Below are 24,310 nucleotides of genomic sequence, written 5' to 3' on the forward strand. Positions count from 1 at the left end.
GCATTTAGAAGTCAGGATATCTGGGTCGTGGTTTAAAAAAAAGACATATGTGATAAAAGAATAAACTGAATGATATGAAAATAAAAATACAGCTCTAAAGCAATAGTTTAACATTTTGGGAAATGTGCTTTGTTTGCATTCGTGCAGAGAGGAAACCCTTAAACAGAATCAGAACCAGTCCTGAGAATAACTATGTATCAGCAGTATGAGCGATCACAGTGGTGATGTCAAAGCCCCCTGGTGGAGGGCAGCAGCATGTGCCACGGACTCTTCTGTATTAGCCTGCCGCAAACAGGTACAGCGATGCCGATGAACCCCCCCCCCGTCCTTAAAAAAAAGCAAAAATATATTCCAAGAATGTTCATTGGGTCACATGTGTGTTTTAGTTGAGGGTCTTTGTGAGAGCGCGACACCTCTGTCGTGACTATCTGGATGAAGAAATTAGATTTGCTGGACGATGGTAGACTGGTGGGAGCTTCATATTCGACACAGATATGAAAATAGAAACAAAGCTGGTCTCTGCATGAAGACAACATTTCCCAAATGTCATTCTATTCCTTTCAAATGAATAACAGGGTGAAAATAACACACTGAAATGAGTTTAAAATAAATCACAGCTCCCGCAAATATGTTGTCAGTAAAAGCAGCTCTGTGATCTACGACCTAAACTCTGCTACAGGGTTTCTTGTCTGACCTCTGACCCCTGACTCACCTTCAGGTGTCAAATGACCCGATCGGTACCTGGAGGCCAACGGGGAAGTTCAAAGGACCCCGCTGAGATGAGTGCATTGTGGGGGAATAACAGCGCAACATTTCATCATTTCTTGCTCAAGTTTAGCTCAACGGGACACACGAGAGGAAGGACAGGAAGCCAACAAGCATGAAAGGGGAGGAGGGAGGAGGGAGGAGGGATATCTAACCGTGGCGGAGCTGGGGGGGAGCTGGAGCTATAGAGGGATGACTAATTAAATGATTTTCTCTTAAAAATGGTATGACACAATAATGGGCTCATCCTCACCTATGAGACAGACAAAAAAACAAACTGATCAGACAGAAGATACAACAGAAACAAACAAACAACCAAACCAAAAAAAACCTCAAAAAACACCAGAAAAAGAAAGCTGGGATGCTTTTTAAACCGGGACTGGAGGGTTGTAGAGTTTTACGACCACTACATTTATCCTGGTAATTATCACTCAGCTCCTCGTATAAACAAGATCGAACTATTTAAGTGTTTTTTGTGCGTTAGCATCAGCGGAAGTGGGAATGGTTTTAGTTCAACTGAACCTTTTTGGGAAACCGGTCGGGCTTCCAACATGTTATCTGAGCAAACCCATGCAAAACACTCACACCGAGCATTTTTAGAAGTGCTGAAGATCACAGTTACACTCGGTCTTGTTTGTTGAAGACAGTGGCACACTGAGGGGCTGTTCGCAGACACTTGCTGATGTGTGTTTCCACTGCCGATTATTTATAGGGAGATGTGGGATGAACTGAGTGTTACTGGACTGGAGCAAGAAAAACAAACCTGCGCCATCAGATCCCCCCGAGAGGGGAACTGATCTGAGAGCAGATAAATCACGTGTAGGACAACCAAAAAGGAAAGGTTGTGCAGCTTACGCATTAAGTTGTGTTGCATGGAGTCAGAGCGGTACAAGCTGACGGTACTCTTCTTGAAGACGTTCTTCAGGAGCTGGGCCCTCTCCGTCAGACTGAAGACACAGAGAGAGACATCATCAGCGCGCCCAGATCTAAAACGACCCTTAGGGTCATCTAGCCGAGCCCACCGGAGTGAACGGATCTGCTAAAGTGTCGCTACCCGCTGACATGTAACGAGGGAGAAGCCTGAAAACGTTTACGAAGAGATAAACATCACGAACACAATGTGTCCTTCCCTGTCCATTTAAGCAGTGTTTCATCTCAACAGTCTCTACATGTCTATTACAGGTGTGTGAGTGTGTGCGTGTAGCCTGCTGGGTCTGGGACAGTGTCCAGGCAGAAGGATCGCTTTCAGCCCGCAGGAGATCTCGCACTGATCCGCCGCGTGCTGATGACTGCTGCAGGCCTCGGGCCCCGGAGAGCTCAGCGGACCAGGTTAAACTAATACATTTTTACAATAGATGGCTCCAATACAGGAGGACTGTCCAAAATGAGAGATGCGCGATTTGGGAGGGAAAAATAATACACGCTCTGACGTGGGCGCTTCACAGTGGGATTTCAACAAATTTAGGTGCAATTTAAAGATTTTCTGCATTCACCCAGAAATAGAGCTGCCAGCATCGGTGAAACTGAGCGATCTGCGAGCTTTTGAGATGATTTGGTGGTCAAAAATGAATTGTAAGCTCATCATTGTTGCCAAATGACAAGAATAACAAAGCACTGACTAATAAATTTTGGTTACAGTGAGTTATAACTTTGGTATATAGAATACTGCACATATGTGGACGATGTGCTGTAGCTGTAAAAGACACTTCATTGCAACTTTTAACATGCCTCAACCACTGTGGCTCACTTAAGGCTGTAAAATCTAAATCTAAAGTTACGGCTTGTGAAGTGGCTCCTGACAGTACCTCTTTCCTTGCACCACTGCTCCTGGGTCTTTGGATAAAGCTTCCAGCTCCTGCACTTCATCCACCAGGGTCTTGAAACACACCCTCTTCACCCTGCCAAGAGACAGAGGCTTCAACAGGATGGAACCTTCAAAGTCTGGCAGTTCAAATACTTCATTTGCTGACACAAATGTCTTTCACTAAGACCAGAAAATAAAACTGAGCTCTTCAAATTGCTCCTGACGTGCAGGAACTGCTGCAGGCTGGGGTCAACCTGTCTCAGGGCAGCTATATTATGAATATTTCTGCTGGTGTGTTTGCGGGACAGAAAACTAAACATCTTCAGAGGTCACACGTGAACTCAGGAATTTCTTCGGGGAGATATGAGGCGTCCTGTAGATTTTTCCCTTTGTTGTCCTGAAGAGAGAGGAGAGACTCACACTTTGTAGGCCACATCAAAGACCAACGAGGTGACCGGGATGAAGACCAGGCCCATCCAGAAGACCCCCGAACGGAACATCATGTCTGCCTGCGACACACATACACACACCTATTTACCGTGTGGTCACAATGCACAGTTGAAGTGATCAAAAGGAGAGACCTTCTGAAGAAGAAGCAGCTGATAAAGAACAACTGTTATCATGCCCTGAAGTGCGTCCTAATGAAAAACACGCATAACAAAGGCAGACCAAAAACAAACAGCTAAATTGGGAGAAATAAAAAGTAGATGGGTTGAAATGACCCCAAAATGGGTTAATCCTCCGTGACTAAATGACGCTGTGTTTTTGTTATGCTCCCCGGCCTTGGGGGCAGAGGAAATACCTGCGGGGCATTTAGACAGCGGTGTCTCTTTCACAAGAAAACAGCTTGATCGTCTGCTGTGCTGAGAGCTCCTGTCAATATGTCACCAGGGACAAGAGAACATGATCTAAGGTGCATTTAATGAAGCAACACACAATGACAGATCGATGTCGGCGAGGCATCCCAGCTCCCTTTTCTTAGATAAATTATTTCTAGACAACAGGCGATGGGAAAGCTACAAACTTGTAACGCCCAAATCGCCCAGCCAAGTCTTTGTCAGCGGCTCTCTGGTGAGGAACTCTTCTGATTGTTGGTTTTCAAGAGATTTTCCTACCAGTGGTCGTAAAAGGACATTAAGGAAAGGGGTCATTAAGTTACGTGTCAATCAACAGAACAATAATTCACAAGTGATTAAAATGATTAACTATTTGGGTCATTTTTCAGAAAAAATGTCACATTCTCTGCTTTTTTTCCTCCCGGTGTTGCTTCTTTTCCAAACTGAAATGTCAACACCGAGTCCATTGTATATACATTACATTTACAAGTTTGGCTAAGAAAATAACAGGCAGTCTGAGCAATTCACTGTGGGCTTTGGGAAATTATGACCATTTTCACAAATGACAGCAGCGGGGATGAAGAGATGAGAAAACGGAGCCGTCGGCCGGACGTCACGGAGGTGTCTCAACAGGATCGGATGGAATTCAACGCCTAGTGAAACGTTTATGATGAATTATAACAACATTCACAATCCCATTAGCTCCCATGTAATCTGCTGTTTACTTCATCCCCCTTCTTTCAAATCAGCTCTTAATCTATATTTCCCAAGTACATTAGCGTAATCTTGGTCTTTACACGTATGAAAAATCACCCAAAGATTGAAGACATGTTAATATTTTGTCACTGGTAGAATCCCATCAGGATATCTGACACAAAACGAGCCAGTTGTTTTGAAAAATCTTCCATTCACTTAGCAATAAACTGGGAGACCGAATTTACCAGGACTATTGTAGATCTGAATTAAACTCACAAGCACAGGCCGAGTCTGAGGAGGGAAGTGACAACATGCACGGATCATCTGGGTGGCAAAATCTTTCTGCGTCTTTTAAGCCAGGCTGGTGTTTGTTTTGGCCCAGTGCATTGAAACGATCTGTCATTATTTGTCCCGGTCCAAAACCGGCACGTTGTGCATTGTAATGTGCACTTGTTTAAACTACTGGTGCCCTTTGACAGCGTCCTTCCTGTAATGTGACACAGAAAAGGTACTGAGGATGCACATGCGCACACACATCAGTGTCAAGACTATCAAAAGCAGCCAGGTTGGCTCAAATTAGCTGATCTGTGCACCATTACCTGCAAATTGACTTTGATGTCTGACAAAACACTGGGGGAAGAGGAAATCCCAAATAGCGGAAAATCAGAAACGACTTTTTTCCCTACAGTTTTTGATGGGACCTGGATGAATGGAGCTTTTCTGCTGCCCGGAGGCTGAAAACGTACGAGATGAGGGAAAATTGCTGCGAAGCGGAGGATATTTTCACATCAATTTTTGGAAATTATGCAGGCCTGGTGGAAACGTTTATTTTTTTTGTTGTTGTTGCAGGGCCGTTAAATTATTTGCGTTTCTCATCCAGTGTTTCGCGCATTTTAACGGGGCAGCTTAAACGGTGTCCAGAGGCTTTGGAAAATAAACCTGGTCTGTATAAGCACCATGTTAAATCAAAGTATCGGGACTTGGGAAAATAAACCAAATTAGCTCTTCATCTGCTCATTCTGTGGATAATATTTAATATTCTGATTGACAGATAATGTGAGCACTTTATGGTCTCAGTCAACGCTACAATAGCTCATGTTAACATGAGGCTCAGCTATAAAAAATACAGACACAACGTAAAATGAGACCATGATAAATGATCTGAATTAATCCCTTAATCTCATGTATAGTTTTGCAATCTAAACAAGCTTGTCTGGTTACAATCAACAAATGTTTGTCTTCAGGCATCTGGAAAGGCTCCATGACGACAAGAGGGAGGCCAGCAGCGCCGGTGGATACTCGCGACGTCTCATACCAGGGGACCCATGGGAGCTGCGCGGGGTGAGAGAGGTCCAGGGCCGGGGTTGTATTTTCAGGACAAACTAATAAACTTGTCTGGCCGGACAGACAGTAGTGTCCGCTGGCATGGAGGGGTGTGTTTTGACAAGCCAACGACCCCCATCATGATTGCACACACACACACACACACGTACACACAGACACACACAAACAGGAGACGCACAGCCAGACAGAACCGTGCACAGACATGATTTTTTTTTTATGTGTTAAGTATATGGGAGAAGACGCGTGTTTGTATTTTTAGTTTTAACCCCCACCCCCCCCGAAAAAAAGACAGCCATCTTTTTCCAAAATAACAGTCTTAAATTTTAGAATCTGTTTGAGTTTGAGACAGGGCTTCATTAGTCATGTCAAATTCTGGATGAAACCCATTAACATCAAACACAGAAGTGGAGTCAAAGACGTACAGTAAATCTTTATACTTCACACATTAAAAAAAAAGATCAGAAGTTTTATACGTCAGGAGAAGTTGGCATCTAGCTGGTCATGCATGAGAGGGCCCATAGTCTCAACAGTGTGAATAATATAAAAACTTTGGAACGCTGCATGTAAATTGAGGTAATTCACTACTTCACCATTTACCCCACAGGTCCACAGCATGTATTAAATTCAGCAAACAAGAAAAAAAACACCTTCATAAGGCTTTGCCAGCTGTACAGCATCCCAGAGATGCTAATATTCTAAACACATACTTCCTGCATTTATAAAGGAACTTTGTGCAGCCACTTTTATTAGGCGGCCAGAGAAAAGTTCAAATTTATTTTGCAGTGAATCTATCCGCAGGCTGAAGTCAGCCACATTAACCAAACAACACTCTGCTGTTTTCTAATAGGAAGGTGATATGAAGATGAAACCGAGCTTTATGCTACTAATAAATATGTTTTTCTAATACACTGATGGTAAAACAGCTCAAGGAAACTAGAAGAAGAAAATTGCACTAAATCCCTAAACATAATGACGAGGAAAGAAAAATCAGATGGTAGGAGAAAGGTCAGTGCTGAACCCTTCTAGGATTGGTCCTTCATTTTCTCTACGATCTCTGTGTTGGCTGACAAAATAACCAAACACAGAGAAGAAAACATCATATATGCCAGATACACACGCACACACACTCTTAGCTCAGCAGTCTTGGCTGCACATGTGTGATTAACAGTGTGTGTAGAGCAAATTAAAACAGATTCCTCTAAAAATACTGGGCACCGTAGTCAGTTATTACAGTGCTTATCAATCATTAGCCAAGGGAGGCTTCTGGCTACAAGAGTTTAACAAAACCTCCCAAATGACTGGAACGAAATGATTTCCAAAGTTCCGTTGGGGGGCCAAGTCAACAGTGAAGAACAGCTTAAATAAGTCTTTGACTGGTTCTCTCAAAACATTTTTATCCTTTGGATGGGACACCAGGGAAAACAACCGATCAAAAGACACACACGGGCAGACAAACACAAAAATACACACATGTGAGACTGCAGAACCAATACAACAATAACATTTATGCATTGATTCACCGTTATGTCGCACAAATCCTATAAATCTTGAAATAGTACAAAAAAACCTCAATACTAATTCATTGCTTTTATTTCTGATTCCAATGGAAGAATAAAATGAGCTGCACAAGCGTGCTAGAGGTTACCTGGAATTCTTAAATAATCCAATGAAATTAACGCTCTCTGTTGAAATTGCTTTCATTCCAGCTCTTAATCCCTTGAGCCGTATTTCACAGACGGGTACGGAGAGCTGGAGTAATCCTGACTTGATATGCATCAGTAAAAATTCTCAGAATACAGTTTATTAACCCCGAGTGAGAACTGGAATGAGTTATGTTGCTCGACTGCCGACGCGTCTAATGAATTAATAATTCCAGTTGCTTCGGGGTGCAAAGTGCTGCATGGTGTGAAGCAGAAAATGAAAAATAGCAAAGGTGTGTGGAAGTGCAAGAGTGTGTGTGTGTGTGTGTGTGTGAAAACTGAGAAAGAGAGGAGATAAGATGTACTGGAGACAGCTGTGCTGACAGGATCTGAGTTTCAGCTCCTGAATATAAATTGAATATATATATATATATTCTTTTGAAATCCGTGTCAGCCTTATGAGGTGTGAACAAGATTAGTCTGTTTTGGGGAGGGATCCTGCACCTGTCCTGTCAATCGCCCCAGGAACCCTTTGGCTGACAATGATGGATGTGCTTCCATGCAGCTCACTGCCTACGGACCGCTGTTAAAGGCAAATGAGTTGGAGTGAGTGAGAGCAGAAACAGGAGGAGAAGGAGCTTCTGGTGCCTGTTATGGTTTTAACCCTTGGGTGCATTTGTTGATGGATGAAGAAAAAGAGGGGAAAAAACGAGGCAACGGGGGGAAAGCAGGAGCAAAAGGGAAAGAGATGAACATCAGAAAGAATGAAAATATTTGAAGATTCAAGTACACACGGAGGAGGCGGCCATGGTGAATTATGTGTGGCTGCGTCTGGGTTGAGGATAAACCTGCCCTTTAGATACTACCAGGTCTTAGAAGGGGAGATTGTCTGTGATGCTTTCTCAGGTTTCGGGGAGATGTTTCCCTGTTTGAAGATGTACTGGCATCCCTGATCTGGAGCAGGGGCATAGGGTTACCAAGTACCCACAGGACACCATTACCATCTTCAGTCAAGTGCTGCAGGCCATAGATGAAAGCTGCAGCCTTGATGAGCTCAGTGAAGCTACCCACTGACTGTGTGTACGTGTGTGGGTTAACACGTGTGTGTGTGTGTGTGTGTGTGTGTGTGTGTGTATCCAACCCAGTGACTCGGAGCAAAACAATTCTGTCTGCCTGTTCTCTAAGTTAGAGTTGAATATTTTGAGGTAAACATGAAATAGAAAAGACTTTGTTTCCTATTAACTTCAATAAACTTCTCTGTATGTTTTTTTTTTTTGGAGCAAATACAACGAACAACACAATTAGTACTACTATGTTGCTTTTAAGAGGTGTTGGTTGGCCCAGATTCCGACAAACTAATAAAGGAGCTTTTCATGAGTATTGTTAAAGGGATGGCTGTATTTACGTACATTTATATTTTTGCCATTTTGACAGTTGTGTTGTGCAGCCTAATTAGCTCCTGTAAAACTTGCCAGAATGTGAAAGTTAAAACAGACCTCGTCTTTATTCTCTTTTACAAACAAAAGCTTTTCCCTGCAGGGAGAACATGCTCAACTTTTTGCTTCTACAGATTGAATAAAAACATCTTTTATCCCATTTGGCTTTGAACCATGTATATGCGCACAATGAAATGATAAATTCTCAATTCAAGCAGGCATCAAACGTCGCCAGACCATTTGTAGTCAAAGACGGCTTAAAAGTATTTCTAGTTTCTACCAAACAATTTTCCAAGCACTAAACCGAAGAAACAAGCTCATCGGTTTGTCAGAACTGCACAAATGTTCTCTCAGACAGGACCTACATATATGACAGTCATAAAAAGTTTTTTCCCCCCAACATCTTCGTGTGTGGCTCCATTTTTTTTGGTTGAATAACAGCATACAGTGTCCTCCTGCTCTAATGAAAAGATGTCTCTGTCCCTGGGAGACGTTAATGGGTTTCCACTGACCACCTGTCCTCATGCAGACTCACAGCAGTCACTCATACAGAGGAACTCTTATTGAAGAAGCTTTCTGATTCAGCCTCAAATCCTGCTGAACATCACATAGATTTTTCTATATCCGTTCTCTGGATGCATATCAAGGCTGCACTAGTATTTCACTGTTTGGGTGTCACCTGTAGATACTCAGATCCAGGGAAGGTGACGTAACACAAACACTGGACTAATTGGCCCAATTAAGTCATTAGGCAACACAAGCCAGAGGTCTGACAGTTTACATGCCTCTGGCTCTCCTTACAAAGGCCCGTCTCAAGTTCAAATCTGTAAATTCCCCACAGCTTCAGTTTGAAACAGAAAATAAATTATGAGCCCCCCCGGGTCTGTCAGCGATGGCTGATTATAAAAGCAGTTTTTTAGGAAGTGCTTGTAGAATAAATAGGTAAGAATGTGTACGAGCACATGCATGTGTTTACCTCTCCTGACATGTCGGGAGCCAGCGGGATGAGGGGCCAGAGCGAGGAGTAGATAATGAAAAACACCACCCAGAGGCCGATGCTCCCCCAGATGGCGATGTGGCTGAACTGGAAGTGCAGAAATCAGAAAAAGCTGAAACATTTAAATTTCTGCTTGAGCTTCGCAAGTGTATTTTCGGGTCAGGTTCAGGCAAACGCCGAGAGCTCGTGGGAGCAACTCAAACATGTCATGTCAGTTGGTTTACAATTACAAGCTCGGTGGGAGCAAACCATAAAGAGATCCACAGATATAAGGAGGACGTAATATACGTCAAAGGCATCAGTGGTCGTATAAAACTGGGGATCTGGAAGGAAATTACAGGGTACTGGCACGAGAAGAGAGAAAAATTAAATTACCATGGTCCAGGATGATGTCTCAAGGCCGGCTTTAAGACAAACTGTGATCACCACAAACTATTAAGGGAGGAATTACACAGAGGTTAGATCTAAACTGTCTCTTCAGTGTCAAACTCATATGTGCATGACATGTATCATAATCTTCACTTATGTCAAGTGTACTGTACGATGAGGAGTATAAAATTGGAAGAGATAAGCAGTCAAAGGCACAAAGAAGTAACCGGATAACACTTGGCAGAAAGACATGATCTGTTTAACAGCAGAAATGTTGACTGTTGGTGCACTCACTGTGTAAACCATGTTGCCTAAGAGGAGATAGTCTGGAGTCCGTCCATTGCCAAAAACTGTATCTGTGAAGAGAATTAACAACAGAAGCTTTCAGGGCCAAAGCTGTGTCTTTTCTGCTCTAAGGTTTCATAAAGAATTCCATCACTTGGTCCAAGGAGTAAACAAGCCGGCAGCACGAGTACACAGAGGCCAAAGTCAGCTTTAGGGAGGCATATCATTGTTCTGGAAGGACTGAATCGCTGTACGTTTGTGGCTTAAATGTAAATGTTCTTACAGCTGCAATACAACAAGATTGTGTTTCACAGAGGTTGATAGGGGTTCTATCATTTGCCGGGGCTCCAACCTGGAGGTAAGAATGAGATGAAATCAAAATACTGACTGGGATTTGGAGGCCAGCCGAGGCAAAAACATCAGTGGCGTGTGACTGCCAGTGAAGAAATAGAGCGAATCTTCACTTCACTTCCGACTGGTCACATGTTTTGTGAGCGCTGAGGCTTTTCTGACAGCCTGTCAGTCAGAATGAAGGGGCTTGGCGCCTTTGTTAGGAGAGCAAGCCCAAGCTTGTGTGGTCCTCCTCTCTGGCCGGCCAAGTCTTACCAGCTCAAAGATCCCTATTCTCTCTGGCTCTTTCTGCACCCCCAACACACCCACGCACACCTGCACTGCATCTTAATGTGCACAAACATGTGGAACTGATTCAAGGACAAATAAAGTTATTATGAATTAATGCAACCGCTGACTCAAAAAGGATTGTTTTTTAGATTAAATGCGTCATTGCCTGCAAACACCTGCGAAGCATACATTCATGTGGTCTGTTTGTAAAAAAAAGTATAAAGTCACTGTGGAATAAATGTGCAAAAGTCATTTCAGCAGGTCAAAGTGTGCAAATGACATCCAGCAAACATGAATGTGCCCCGCTTAGTGTGCGGCCTTCCCTGTGCACACACATGTTTGCAATTCAAGGCCGGACGGTTGAAGAGAGAACTAATTAAGACAAAGTATGTGAATTTGACTATCCTCCCTCTTTATCCCCCGAGAGCTGTGGTGGAGACTCTGGGAGCTGCTTACCGTGCTGGAAGGCTTTAAGGGGGAACCAGAAGAGGATGACGGAGTGGAAGAGGCCGTTCAAACAATGGGCCCAGAAGACCTGCAAAATAGAGGGCAGGAGGATGGAGGAGGAAGAAAGGGGGAGGGTGTGGGTTGGGAGGCGGGAGATTCCAAGAAGGGAGAGCAAAGCAGGGAGACGGTAAGAAAAAAAGGAAAGAGCATTGAAAAAAAGAGGGGTGCTGGGAGCTCCAGTCTTCCAAGTGACCCCTGACCTGGACCTTTTGTGCCAGCCCAGCGCTAGGCTAAGTGGCGGTTTTGTCAGGGCCTCCCCGTTGAATTGCCACCCCGCTGACAGACACGTTGTATATTCTCTGTGTGTTATGGGCAAGAGAGAGGCTGCCGAGTGTGTGTACGAGCAGTGAAAGGCGGGTGTGCAGCTTTTATACTTTTTTTTTTCTTCCCTTTTACTTTCTGCAATCGGTATGAAAAAAAAAAGCCTACCGCTGATGAAAGTAAAGTGCGGTTTGTGAGGGTTTCCTCTTAAACTGTATTTCATTATGTTTTGGCCTCTTTCGTGTGAGAGTTTTAACTGGTGGAGAAATAAATGACAGGAGGGTTTAAAAAAGCAGAAATCAGTCTTGAAACACACAGAGAGAGAGATTGACAGGTCTGACAGAGATTAAACTGTTTTCATGGTGATTATTAAAACCCTGGAAAGTTGTGCTGTGGACTGCGGCCTGCGTGTCTGCACATGCAAGCACGCGGAGCTCAGATGAGTCTTTTAAATCAATACTCCCACTCCAAAACCTCCGCCGTTCAAATTTACATTACAGAACTTCAGTGCCAAACAAAACACTCACGGGCAACGCAGCATGAAACAGCCGTGAAACCTATTCTGCCAAAAATCCCCTCCACGGTTGTACCCCATTTTCCATTCTGGTAATGACCCAGACATCAGTGCTAATGCTGAAGATTTTGTAAATGGCTGACAGAGAGAAAAAAAAAGAGCTAATTTTTAACTTTTGGCATATTAAGAATCAGCTGTTCTTGGCAAAAGGACAAGGACCGACTTCAACAACTTCAGCAAACCCATCAGTGGAGTTTAAAACTGATTATTTGGGACAAACTGCTCACCTTAAACACTTCTGCGAGGGTATAAATACACCCATGTGCACTGTGGCAGTATTCTGAAAAGTCAGGAGCAAAACAGGATGAATGGAAGCGTCTCCAGGCACAACCACAGCTCACCTCAGTGCCGTGACCTACTCACCTTTCCTATGGACAAAACAAAGTCCTGTTGCAGCCTCCCCCACTCTGAATTACATCACCATCCCGCTGTGTACACAAAACCCAATACACTAAGCGACGGGTGGCTGAAAAACCAACCCCCCACTCCTCTATTTTTGCGGCGCAAACGCAGACTAAATCAACATTAATGTTACAATCACATTAATGCCAATTAGCTTCCCGCTGTGAGGCTCAGCTCTTCCTCGTCTATCCCCGCTCCCCCTGCACAGTGGGGGTGCAAACAAGCTCCATTTACCCCCTCACAACTAATGAATGCTAATGAAATCAATAAAAGTTCATAATCATTTGTCACAGTGGGGTCCTCTCTTTAACCTTTTGAGGCATTCAGCTCTCTTTTTCCCCACGTATCCTGGCCACTTGTTAAGAGGTCTCCTCATAAAGAAAGCAAGCTCTGTAAGGATTCTGCCCATTACTGAACTCCTAATTGCACCACAAGCATGAATGCAAGTCATTAATATTGAGCACCATCTTTCCAGAGCTTCCCACCAGCTTCCTATGTTTTTCAAGGTAAAAGGGGGGGGGGGGGGGGGGGGGGGGGCAAGAGTGTTTGGCAAACCACCGAAGTTTCTATGACTGTGACAGTTTATTACAGTGACACAAGTGTCAGGAAACAGATGACACATGCAAAACTGCGGCGTGTGTTTTTAACACCGCGGCTCCTCTCTGCTCTTACCTCAACACAAACAGCTTTCATTCACAAAGACAGTATCTGTTGTGTACAAAAGAACCAAGCGCGCAAATAGACAGGCTTCCAGGGGCCAAATTCCTGCTGGATTTTCTCGCCTTGCCTCGGGCCAGCTGCAAGGAAAATATCTCAGGAAAAGAGTGGACAAAGCCAGCAAAAACAAGCTGCTGACCTGGGCGAGTCATCACTTACGGGTCTTGGAAAATGTCGAGATTTGAACTCTTAACTATCATACACACGTGCTTCTGCGACCTACATTATTGAAGAGTCATTCCAAATATATATAAACTAAAATCAAAAAGATATCAGAAAGCACAAACCTTCCGTATTTAGATTAAATATGATTTCATTCATTATGGGACATATAATGACAACTATTTAATATAATGAGTGCACCTCCTGAAATCCGCTAAGACAACCCTGAAACCAACTTCCTTAAACAAATTGCACAATTTTCCGCTGCAAATTCTGTCACACAATGACAACACAATCTCTGAACTGCATTCTGCTACCCATGTGACCTTCCCTGCCCCTGACCGCCATGGCCAATCAGTCTTTAATCCAGACCCATGCAATGCTAACCAGGTCACCACGCCTGTGAGGAGGGTCCAGAACTCTGGCTCAGCAAGGAGAAAGGAGGAGACATCTTCATTACACACAGGATAAAGCTAACGGGAAGCCCCTGTAAACAGACAGACTAGGTCAAGCCAGGCCAAATCAGGGAAAAGACTGGAGACCGACTGACTGCAGCTGCTAGGTCACAGTAAGAGGGGGGGGGACACATCAGCCCAACGACAACAACATGACAGCAGCAACAACTTGTGTCGTTAATGTGATGTTAATTGGTTGTAAAGGCTGGAAGAGTGGAGCTTTGCATTTGTGCAAAGGAGCACAATTAAAAAGATGTCATTAAAAAATTGTCAAGGTTTTGGTTCTTGGATGACCCATTTTATAACCTGTGCAACAGCCATGTACGGCTGGATAATGAAAACATAGTAACATTTTTTAAAAAGTGTTGAACTTTACCTTGGTATTAAAGCCCATAGCGTTCTGGGATGTTTTGTAGAGTTCAGGGTACTTCAGCATGTTTTCTTTCCTGCAGGAGCGCTCAAATATTCCCAGAGTGAGAGGCGGCAGTGCAGTGAAGATCTATGCAAGAAATAAGAATAATACAACTCTAATTACCAGCAAATGAGCCCCACATTTTCATTAATAGATGTCTATCATTTCAGAATACAACATGTCAGTCAAAAAACAACAACAACCTATCATGTATTTCGAGATTTTTTGTAAACAGAATTTAAAAAAAAGACTGCAAACAGTGTTTGCAGAGGACAGTTATTATAAATCCAAATTTATTATTTTACACCTACAATTTTTTTCTGAACTTCAAATAATGGCACAGTATTACAAAGATATACAAAGTAATAAAACAAATAAGGGACACTTGACTATCAAAACTTTTACATCTATGTCCTTATTAAATATTCATTTGTTCTCCACATGCACTGCTTTTTACTTTACATCCAAGGACGTTGACCTCAGGACCCTATATGTTTCTCATTTTGAGTTTGTAATGTGTCCAATCTGTTCGTCTGCTAAAGTCATCTCTTTGAACATCTGTGATGTTCTTGACTGAGAAGCAGGTATTACAGCCCAGCTCAAGTGTAATTTCTTCGGGGTGCTATAATATTGTTCTGTATAGCAGCTGGTGAGGGAGCGCCGATGGTACTGTGTGGCTGGGGGGGCTCAGCAGCTCAGCTGGTGTGAGTTCCGCAGAGGCCCATCTGGAATGGGAGTTTGCAGGCCTCAGTTTGTGAGACCAGCGGGCCGCAGGACATGCTCCACTGGGCTCCTTTCTTATTCAGAGCCAGGAGCAGGAAGACCTCCATTTAGGGGTGGATTTAGCCCACTGCTTCAGACGGGCTCCCACTGAGCTGGAGGAATTCCCCCAATTTTTTGGGAAATGTGAAAGACAGAATCCTCTTACCATCACCCCCGAATTGTACCGACTCTAAAGTTGGGGGTGTTACTGTATCAGGGGAAGGCTGAAGGGTTGCAGAAATATCCTTGTCACTCGACTCTATTGAATTACACTATACATTCGAGAGGGATCCGAAAATTTTCATTTCACACTTGTGTCATTCTTTTGGTTTACCGACTGTTGAGTAAGTAAAACAGTTTAAATTTACAGATTTGACTCCTGGTGGGTTTAACGGCAGATTTGACTTACAGATGAAGTCTATTTACTCCATGACACATATGAAATACAAGTTCATTAGAAGGGGTTCAATTACAGCCCTGTGGGACTCCCTACGTCTCTTCATATTGTTTTTAAGAAGTAGCTGTTCCCGCTGTAGATACACACTGCGGGGCAAGAAACACTGTTGTTCTTTTGAATTCAGTACATAGTTTGGGACACAGAGGGAATATAGAGTTGACAACAGGTCATAAATAAAGGAAAAGGTTTTCAAGATGTCGGTGATAGTCGGCGAAAGGGGATCAGTTCTGGGGCACCGCCGCAACTCAGCCAAGCGTCAAAGAGCAACAGGCTAAGTGAGCTCTTCAGAGAATTGATTTTACTGACACTTACCACATTGTACAGGCCAATGCACCAGCGTTCAAACAGGATCTGGCCTGAGAAGCCATTGACAAATGCAAACCATATCTGAGGACGACACAGACATAAAAACAGAGTCAGCACAGAATAAATGACAACAAAATGCAATTAAAGCAAAAAAAAAAGATGAATTAGTGTCCAAAATACACACATTTCCCTTTACTATCACTTAAGCCAGCATGATATTTATCAGGAATCTGATACTACAGGCTTTACTCAGACTGGATGATGAAAGCACTAAATCTCTGTAGTTTCTCTAATTGCCTTTTAAGTGTGGATATGCTTTCAATTAGGGATAGTAAAGGTCAATGCTTATCAGATTTAAGGCTGACGCGCCATGTCTGCAGGGTAACGCTGTGTTATTCTCCCTTTTAAGACAAGAGACCTACAATAACAGCTGTAATTAAGAGATAAACCAATGTTTTGTGTAAATAAACATAAATTCTTCAACTGTTTCAGCAGGTACGTAACTGTTCTAAACTACCTTCAAATTGGGAAATAGGGGTTTAGGTTGAGCCCATACTGTCTCCTTTATGCTAATTGCTGACTGGATTGAAAAGAGGATGACCTTCAACATACACAAAGCCCACAATTTCCCCTCTGTGATCCACCTGAAGACAAATTTGTGACGGAAGAGAAAAGCTAGTCTGACAAAGGTAGAGTTGGGTCAGGACTGGATGATGGAGAGGCCGAAAAAGAGATGGGATAATGGAAACCACATGTTGGGTGTAGATAAAGGTTATCACCGCATCTTGATTAGACAAAATCATGTGGACCCATAGACGCCTCTAATATCAGGACAGAAACCAGCTACATGAAATATGCTGGCTTGCAGTTGCACCTTGTCAGGAAAAAAAAAATAAAATAAACACAGTCATTGATCTTGTTGCAAAGTCGACACTTTAGCCACATGCCAGGAAAAGACTGCTTGTAACCCGACAGCGTAACTGTTCCTTGCAGGAACAATGCTTAATACTTGACACTTGATGGTTGAGATTTGGCTCTCGCTCATGCCAAATCTGTCAGGGGAACATCGGGGGTGCTGTGTTTTCGCCATGGCCAAGCGAGCATTTCTTCGCTTCATTGAACTTCATTATGAAGGCATGAACTGCTACAAATTCTCAGATTGGGACAAAGCCTGTTTGAGAGCTGCCACTCTCTCTACACGTCCAATTCCAATCTGCCACTAGTTCTTTCCATTTTGATTGTGCACGACTACACATGATAACAAATGTCCGTCGCCCCGACATTCACCTACTCTTCATTCTTTAGGATTGGTGGGGTGGGGTGGTTCCCTGTAGACTAAGCCTGTGTTTATGTGTGTGCCCCTAGAACCTGCCCCTCATCCTATTCTCCACACCCACCCATCACAGATCCCACCCTGCACACCATCAGGTGCAGTCTACCATGATGCTTCTTTTATAACATGGGGCTGGATGTTTTAAGTATCCAGTTGCCTCTATAACCACAAGAATTAAAGATGTAAAGCGTCTAACGTATGTGGGTATTTTCTGCATTTGGAGTCTTGGTGCAACAGGGGAAAAAAATACAATGGCGTTGCTATGAGTTATGGTTAGGGAGCCTAAACCAGGTTTAAGACACGGCGGGTTCAACTATTAGCTTGTCTCAAGCAATGGTAACGAGAGGCTAGCGGGTAGGTCAAACTGCTGAATTAATTACCGCTCTGTCCAATGAGCAGCTCTGAGCCTATATATTGTTGTGCTAAGTTAAAAAGGGTCCTATTCATAGCATGTGGTAACTGCTTCTGTGTGAGTGTTTTGGCCTGAGCCTTGGAGTCCCAATAGCTTCTCTGTCTTTTTCTCCCTCTCGCATCTCTTGAAGGACAGATGCATTGATTTGCTCATTAGGGAAAGGACCAGGCAGGATTTTTCTACCCCTTTTCTTCCCCTCATTGAGTGCCACTCAGCTGAGGGGTGTGGCTGGCCTCTCTCCCTGACTGCACATCATGAAAAACAGTAAAGGAGGCCAGCGAGATTTGAGAAAAGGAGGACTGAGCAAGGAGCTAGAAAGATAAGAGGCATCTTGCATATTCATCAGCAAACCAAAAAAAAATCATAGACGCCAATGTTGGCCTTGTCCAAATGTGACTGTGGGTGGGTGGTGGGGGTGGGGGGTGGGGGGGGGGGGGGGGGGGTGAGTGGGGGGAGCATGACATTTGTCCTCAACAATGAGTCTTCTTAAAATTATTCGAATCACTACAGGAATTTCTACACAAGGCCAGTGATGTGGGATATGAAGCAAAGCTGATAAATATGCCAGTAATATGTGGAACTAGTAGCACAAGCTGTCTCATAATGCCCAGCACAACCCCTGTGCTTTCATTCAGTGAGAAAAGCTGTTCTCAGCAACTCTGAGCCACTAGACTGAGCCACACTGAATGAGCGTTCGTGTAATTGCCTCATAAATGCCACTTGTCCATCAGCCCCCTCTGTTGCTTCCTGGCAATGTGTCACTCAAACATGAGTGGCCAGCTGGTTCGGCCATTCGAATTAAGTTGGTGTCCACTGAAAAGACGGCTGAATTCAGTGCTTTTCACTTCTTTTTTTTAAAAAGTTCACTATAATCTGCCAGTAATAGTAAGACTTGTGAATTCTGCCTGAATCGTGTCATAGCGACTGAAGTTAAGAGATTTAACTGTTTGGGAAAATTAGAAGATGTAACAATACCCAAAAGAAACACAGAAGCAGTGCCAGCCGCCGTGGAGCCTCACTTTCTGACTAACAATTAACCCTCAGGACGATCTGAATGACCACGCAACTGTTCCAAGAGCCTCAGACCAAGCTGTAGTCACATTCCTATCTTCCACAATGGCCCCAGAAGCCACCAAAGAAACGAAAAAGAGGCTTAAACAGAGCCCTACGATACCTCCTTAGTGCACCCTGAATCACATAATACTGCCACAAACAAAGAAAAAAGTTCAAATTCCCATCAACTTGCCTGGTTCTTTTTCTGCAAAGAAGCCTGGGAGATGATGAGAAAAACACGCAAGCTCAAAAGTAAACCTATTAGCTCAACAAACACAGCTTTAGCCAAACACCGGGGTCGACTGCGCGTTAGATATCAAGGCCTTAGAAAGCAGGACATTTGAAATACTGACGCTGCCAAAGAAAATGTTCCATTATCTACCTAAATCCCTCAAAGGAGTGTAGCACGAGGAGGAGGGTAGTTATGTTTTCAGAAAGCAACAAAAGGTGAGCTAGAAAGCTGCTTGGCCTGCAGATAGAGCTGGAGCGGTTACTCCCCAGCAGTAGGAAAAGAAAACCCGCTTTGAAAAGAGGCCTGGTGTGTTTCAAGGATGAAACGTAGCCACGCACACAAAAACTGGAGAAATAATGTCGCACAGAATTTCCACCACCGTTGGATGTGATTGTAAAGAAAGAGGGAAAATGGGATAAAGGAGCAGTGTGCATATTTTAGCAATAGGTTCATCTGAATTCTTGCCGCCTTATTTGGACTTAAAGAGCTGATTTTGAGTGATTGAAATATTCATTAGTGATTAAAATGAGGTGTAGAAGAACTATCATATGCAATGAAGCTGCCAGTTGGTGCCAATTCCTGGGTCTTTTACCAAATTTGGACAAGGGAAGGAACTTTGTCAGAAAAGGTAAAAAACCGAGGAAAATGAGTATCGTCTTTCAGTCCTGTCACATTGAGTCCAAAGCAGACATGCTGGAATGTAAAAGCTAGTCTACCGATTCTCCATGGTGGATAAAGTAGAATGGGGATGAAATGGTGGGTTTAGAGGTCAAGTGTGGACAAGAAAGGGCGATTTAAGTGCTCACATTTCACTGTCATGATATTTATTGAAGAAGTTTGAAAATGTCACTGTGAATTTTGCAAAATAAGACATTAATTTAGTGGTGTATGTTGAATATGAAGATTGGATATGTAGCTCAAAGCATTGTGATCAGTTCTTTATCATTTAAACCTTTTAGGATCTGTTAAGTTAGTGATTTGTCCTAGCGACAGCCAAACGTGAAGTAGATCAAAACATCAGAACACCCCTGATGATAAAGCTGAGCTGATAGGAAACACTTAACCTATCTGGTCATTTCTGGTTGTAGCTCTGAACCCGCAGACCCGACCGGGCCTGGTATCTGTCAAACGCCATCTCACCGACGGCCACACGTGCAAACAAGCGAGCGCTTTCCTAACTAGCACTGACAGACGTGCGGTGGAGCAGGGTGACGATGGCAGCCACAAAACCCCCGTGTTTTTATACATAACAAAAGGTGCAGGTCTGTGACAGTAAATATGAAGTATTTTGATTTTACATGTCGAGTTGAGGTCTGCGAAATGGAATTAATTTACTGGACTTGGACTTAAATGAAATGTTTGATGGTATTTCAGAAATACAGTATGTTCTGACTTCACTCAATAGTGCACAAATGTGAAGGGCCAGTCAGTGTAATAACTCTAATGTTAAGAAGGTTGTGCAGAATAATCGCAATGCTTTGAATTAAAATCTGGGCTAAAATCTGCACCCTGTCATGTGATGTGGACACTTACTTCAATGATGTAAAGAACAATATTCTTGTAGAAGCAGTACAGGATACACTTGGCTACACGGTTGTAGTTCCAGGCTCCATGGACAAGCAGAAGATTCTTCAAGTATTTGAACTGCGTGAGAGGAAAGCTAAAGTTTAATAAGTCTGAAGGCAGCTCAAATCTTCAAGGAAACAATTGGATCTTAGTTTGGAGTGAAATGAATGTAAACTATCAATGTAAACTATCAAACATGTCTAGTAAAACCAGCTGTGAAATCAAATGCACGTTTCTGGGCACATTTTGTTGGTTTTATTTGAAAGCCTTCTTGTCTTTCGGCTTTACCACAGTTCTCTATGGTGAAATGACACCACCGGCGGCCTCCAGTTTGTCTGACCCCATTGAATGGCCGGATAAAACATCAGTTAACGCAGAGTTGAGCTGTTGACTGATGGAGTGCAGAGGTGCTTTCGTCCAAAACCTCTTCAGTCTGCACACAGATAACTCCCAGCTAGTCTTGAGTCTTACTTAATATCAGAGAGTGGAAAGAAACTCACCCGATATGTCGAAATACTTTCAGAAATCACGAATAAGGGGGAAAACACAAAACACAGGCCCTGCAAGTTCTGAGTGTACAGTTTCTACAGTTAAGGTAGCATTTGCAATTGAATTTGAAGGCAAACACACAAGCTTAATAGATTCTAAGAGGCCACCTATATTTGAAAGACATATACTTTTACAAGCGGTGCCAATTAAAGGGCCACTTAAGCCAGTCCAAGTCTCTTAAAGGATTAATGCAAAACGAAACAGAGACCTTACTGTGTTTTACTTTCCCGTGCTAACAGGCCCTTTGGCTGTACTGGAAATGTGAGCAGCATGTTGTGGAGGAACACAGACATGAGAAAAGACCTCTACGGTTACTGGCTGGGTGTCGCATATCCGTGCAGACTTTCAAATTGGTTTCTGGGAGCATTTTCTCGGGATTTGTCTCTGTATAGGTTTGATGGGGTCAGGTGTCAACAGATGCCTCTTTTACAGGTGTCCCTACTTCACTGTAAAAGCTAACACCCCAGCAAACATATGACCTTTTGTCATTCGGAACAATATGGAAGCTATCGATGACAGGTGGCACATCGGAACAGACAGGAATGATACGTTGAGGAATTTAATGTTTATGAGTTTCAAAAAAAAATAAAAATGCAGGTGTTGATTTCATGTTTATGAGGATTCATTTCTGGTCTCAGTTAGTCTGTTAGACTTCCTGCCATTGTGCTTACCTGGGCAATAGAGTAGTCAGAGGAGTTGGCTGCCTGCAGGCCCTCGTTGCCTGAGATTCCCACACCCACATGAGCAGTCTGGATCATTCCGACATCATTGGCACCATCACCGATAGCCAGCGTGATGACTTTCACCTGTTTCTTCACCATCTCCACCACTTCTGACTTCTGAAGAGGCGACACTCTGGAAAGGAATGCAGAGGTTTTTGAATCCACGTCACAACTATGACTGGAAAAACTTAGCATAGCAGCCTTAGTCTGAGAGTAGCCAGTTAAGAATGATATGAATCATATTCTTGGCACTAAATTCTGCTTCTCTTGGCAAGGTCAGCGAGATCCACCCTCTTCTGCCTGGTACCTACATGTCCTGTAGCTCTACCTTAAGTTATGGTCACTACAAGTAGAGCTAAAGCTCCACCCATGCTAGCCAATCAGGGGTGATGGTTAAGGAACATCTTTAAAATCCGTCTTATTGGACTCTAAACCTCTCTAAGTGCAAAATCAGAGCAAAGCGTGCAGCCATACGGGTAGCGTGCCACTCAGAGGGCCTCCAGAGATGATGTCATAGACCGTGTGTCTGTTTTCAGCTGTGAAACTGTTAATGTTTACGTTCTTCCTGGTTTGAGAGGCTTCATTCATCCCGTGTCTCTCAGTGCCCAGAGTAAGGCAAATGTAAGTTGTGGTAAGAGGGAAAATAAATACATATTTGATGTAATGCACTGAGTTAGAAGGATCGCTGTTGTTCTAAAAACACGAAGTCGACTCCTGGGCCCAAACCCCAACATACTTGCTTGAGTACTTAAGTACTTCCTATTATTTATGTGGTCTGGGCAGGTCAACAGTGTACCTGCGTAATGTTAACCTGCGAGAATATTTATATCGTTTCACTACGGCTATAAAACACTCAGTGATCTTTGTAGTGATGACATAATTCTTCGCAGTTCAACCATACAGCTTCCAATTTCTTGTTTTTGTGTTCCTCTTTTTCAGTAAACATGACAAATATGAATAATTGGCTTCAAAGTAGTGCTGATGAATTGAAAGTCTGTGTAAAATCAAAACCTAAAGACATAAAAATTTATACAAATGAGTATTTCAACACTTTCCAATGAACATTAAAAATATTCTTTATAGTAAATTGCTACCAATTGTGATAAGTGTTTAGTGGTAGTTGCCTTATCCTTATTTTAATCAGTTTCCTATTAGACCAAGTATTTAATCATATGTTTTATAGTTTTATCAGTGGATTTATTGTTTCACAGCTTGGTTTTATTGCTTTAGGGGTAAATCCTACCTGCAGCATATGACAGCTTTACAGGACAGGGCAAGGTCCAGGAAGTACTGCCGCACTCCGAATGTGAGGGCGTATTTCAGGGTCTTCCCATCAATTATGAGAGCAAAGTCGTTCTCCTTGTAGAGGGCATCCCCCAGCATTCCACAGTGGTGGCTGAGCGTCTCCCTCGTTCTCTGTGTGATGGAAAACATGGCGTGCAAGTTTAATTAGTTTAATTGCAGCAATTAGTCAAAAAGTTGGGGTTTACAGTTGTATTGCTGCTGGAGGAGATACAGTCTGGAGGGTTATTACAGTAGTTGATGTTAGCTCTTATGGCTCACATTTCAAAAGCTAGACCACAAGCTGATTATGATGGATTAATCAATCATTATATTGAAGTTAAACTCATTCCAAGTGGACTATTTAGTTTGAATTTATCATTTAATGGTAAAGTATTTGCCAAGGTTTCAATGACAGCTTTGATACATTACATTAATACTTCAGATAAAACCAGCAGGGGATCAAAAACAAAACAATGGAAAAAATCAAAGGTAACCGCGAAACTGGATAACCTGAACACAACACAACACAACAGCGTAAACATGAATGTTAAATACATGACACAGATCTGTGCAGACGTCTTGCCAATCCCAAAGTCCTGCACTGCAGCTGCCCTTTATATTTTACATATTTACTGTTTCCCATGCTGCTTATATTCAAACACAAGGAATGAGGTGATGCATACTTGAATTCTGAGTAGAGGTTGTTTGCTTATACAATATATACAGCTCCGATGATGAGTGATAAATATGAACCTGACGCGAGGATTAACTGTCCAGCTATAGAGACATGTGGACTGGAAGAATGGAGAGGTGAGATCATCATGGCGTTCATCATTCAATCATCTTTCTAACAGATGTTAAAATAATTAAGAACTCAACTGTAACTCTTTTCTGAGAGACAGCATGACATGTAATGCAACTTATTAAAACCAGAGAAAAAGAGTCCCCCTCCCCGCCTATATATCGTAAAACAAATACAGTATGACAGCGTGTAGAAGGGACATAATTTACACACGCACTTGTTCACAAGCCAAGGTGCAGCAAAGCTCACACAAAAAGAAGATTTAACGTATATATCTGGGGCCACTTGAGCTAAAGAAATGTATGTAAACCAAATGTGTGTACATTAGGAGGCCATATATCTCTGGTAATACATCTAAAAACATCTTTTGCCACAGTCAAGGTTTCAGTTTTCCAGAATACCGGATACTTCTTGTGGGCTTGTCTCAAACGACGGGATTGTTACGGCGTCGTTTCTCACAGTAAAATCATTTCTTTAATGGCAGGTTTCCAGGAGTCCGGTGGTGCAAATGAACAGACACAAACGTTGGTGGCTAATGTGCCAAGCAGA

General features: G+C 43.0%; 1 protein-coding gene across 9 annotated transcripts in view; it reads right to left on the bottom strand.

The window, feature by feature from the left end:
* Positions 1-24,310, bottom strand: part of atp8a1 (ATPase phospholipid transporting 8A1) — a 69,031-nt gene that overhangs the window by 2,118 nt on the left and 42,603 nt on the right. For all 9 annotated transcript variants that reach the window (XM_029847027.1, XM_003970622.3, XM_011610897.2 and 6 more), the window contains 12 exons: positions 22,919-23,091; positions 21,625-21,808; positions 20,372-20,482; positions 15,815-15,889; positions 14,248-14,370; positions 11,250-11,328; positions 10,182-10,243; positions 9,894-9,950; positions 9,498-9,605; positions 2,990-3,078; positions 2,571-2,663; positions 1,621-1,712 (listed from right to left, as the gene is read on the bottom strand). In XM_029847027.1, coding sequence (XP_029702887.1) covers positions 1,621-1,712; positions 2,571-2,663; positions 2,990-3,078; positions 9,498-9,605; positions 9,894-9,950; positions 10,182-10,243; positions 11,250-11,328; positions 14,248-14,370; positions 15,815-15,889; positions 20,372-20,482; positions 21,625-21,808; positions 22,919-23,091 — 1,246 coding nt within the window. The remainder of the gene's footprint in view (positions 1-1,620; positions 1,713-2,570; positions 2,664-2,989; positions 3,079-9,497; positions 9,606-9,893; positions 9,951-10,181; positions 10,244-11,249; positions 11,329-14,247; positions 14,371-15,814; positions 15,890-20,371; positions 20,483-21,624; positions 21,809-22,918; positions 23,092-24,310) is intronic.

Source organism: Takifugu rubripes, chromosome 14, assembly GCF_901000725.2.
Source record: "Takifugu rubripes chromosome 14, fTakRub1.2, whole genome shotgun sequence".
In the NCBI taxonomy this organism is placed as follows: Eukaryota; Metazoa; Chordata; class Actinopteri; order Tetraodontiformes; family Tetraodontidae; genus Takifugu; species Takifugu rubripes.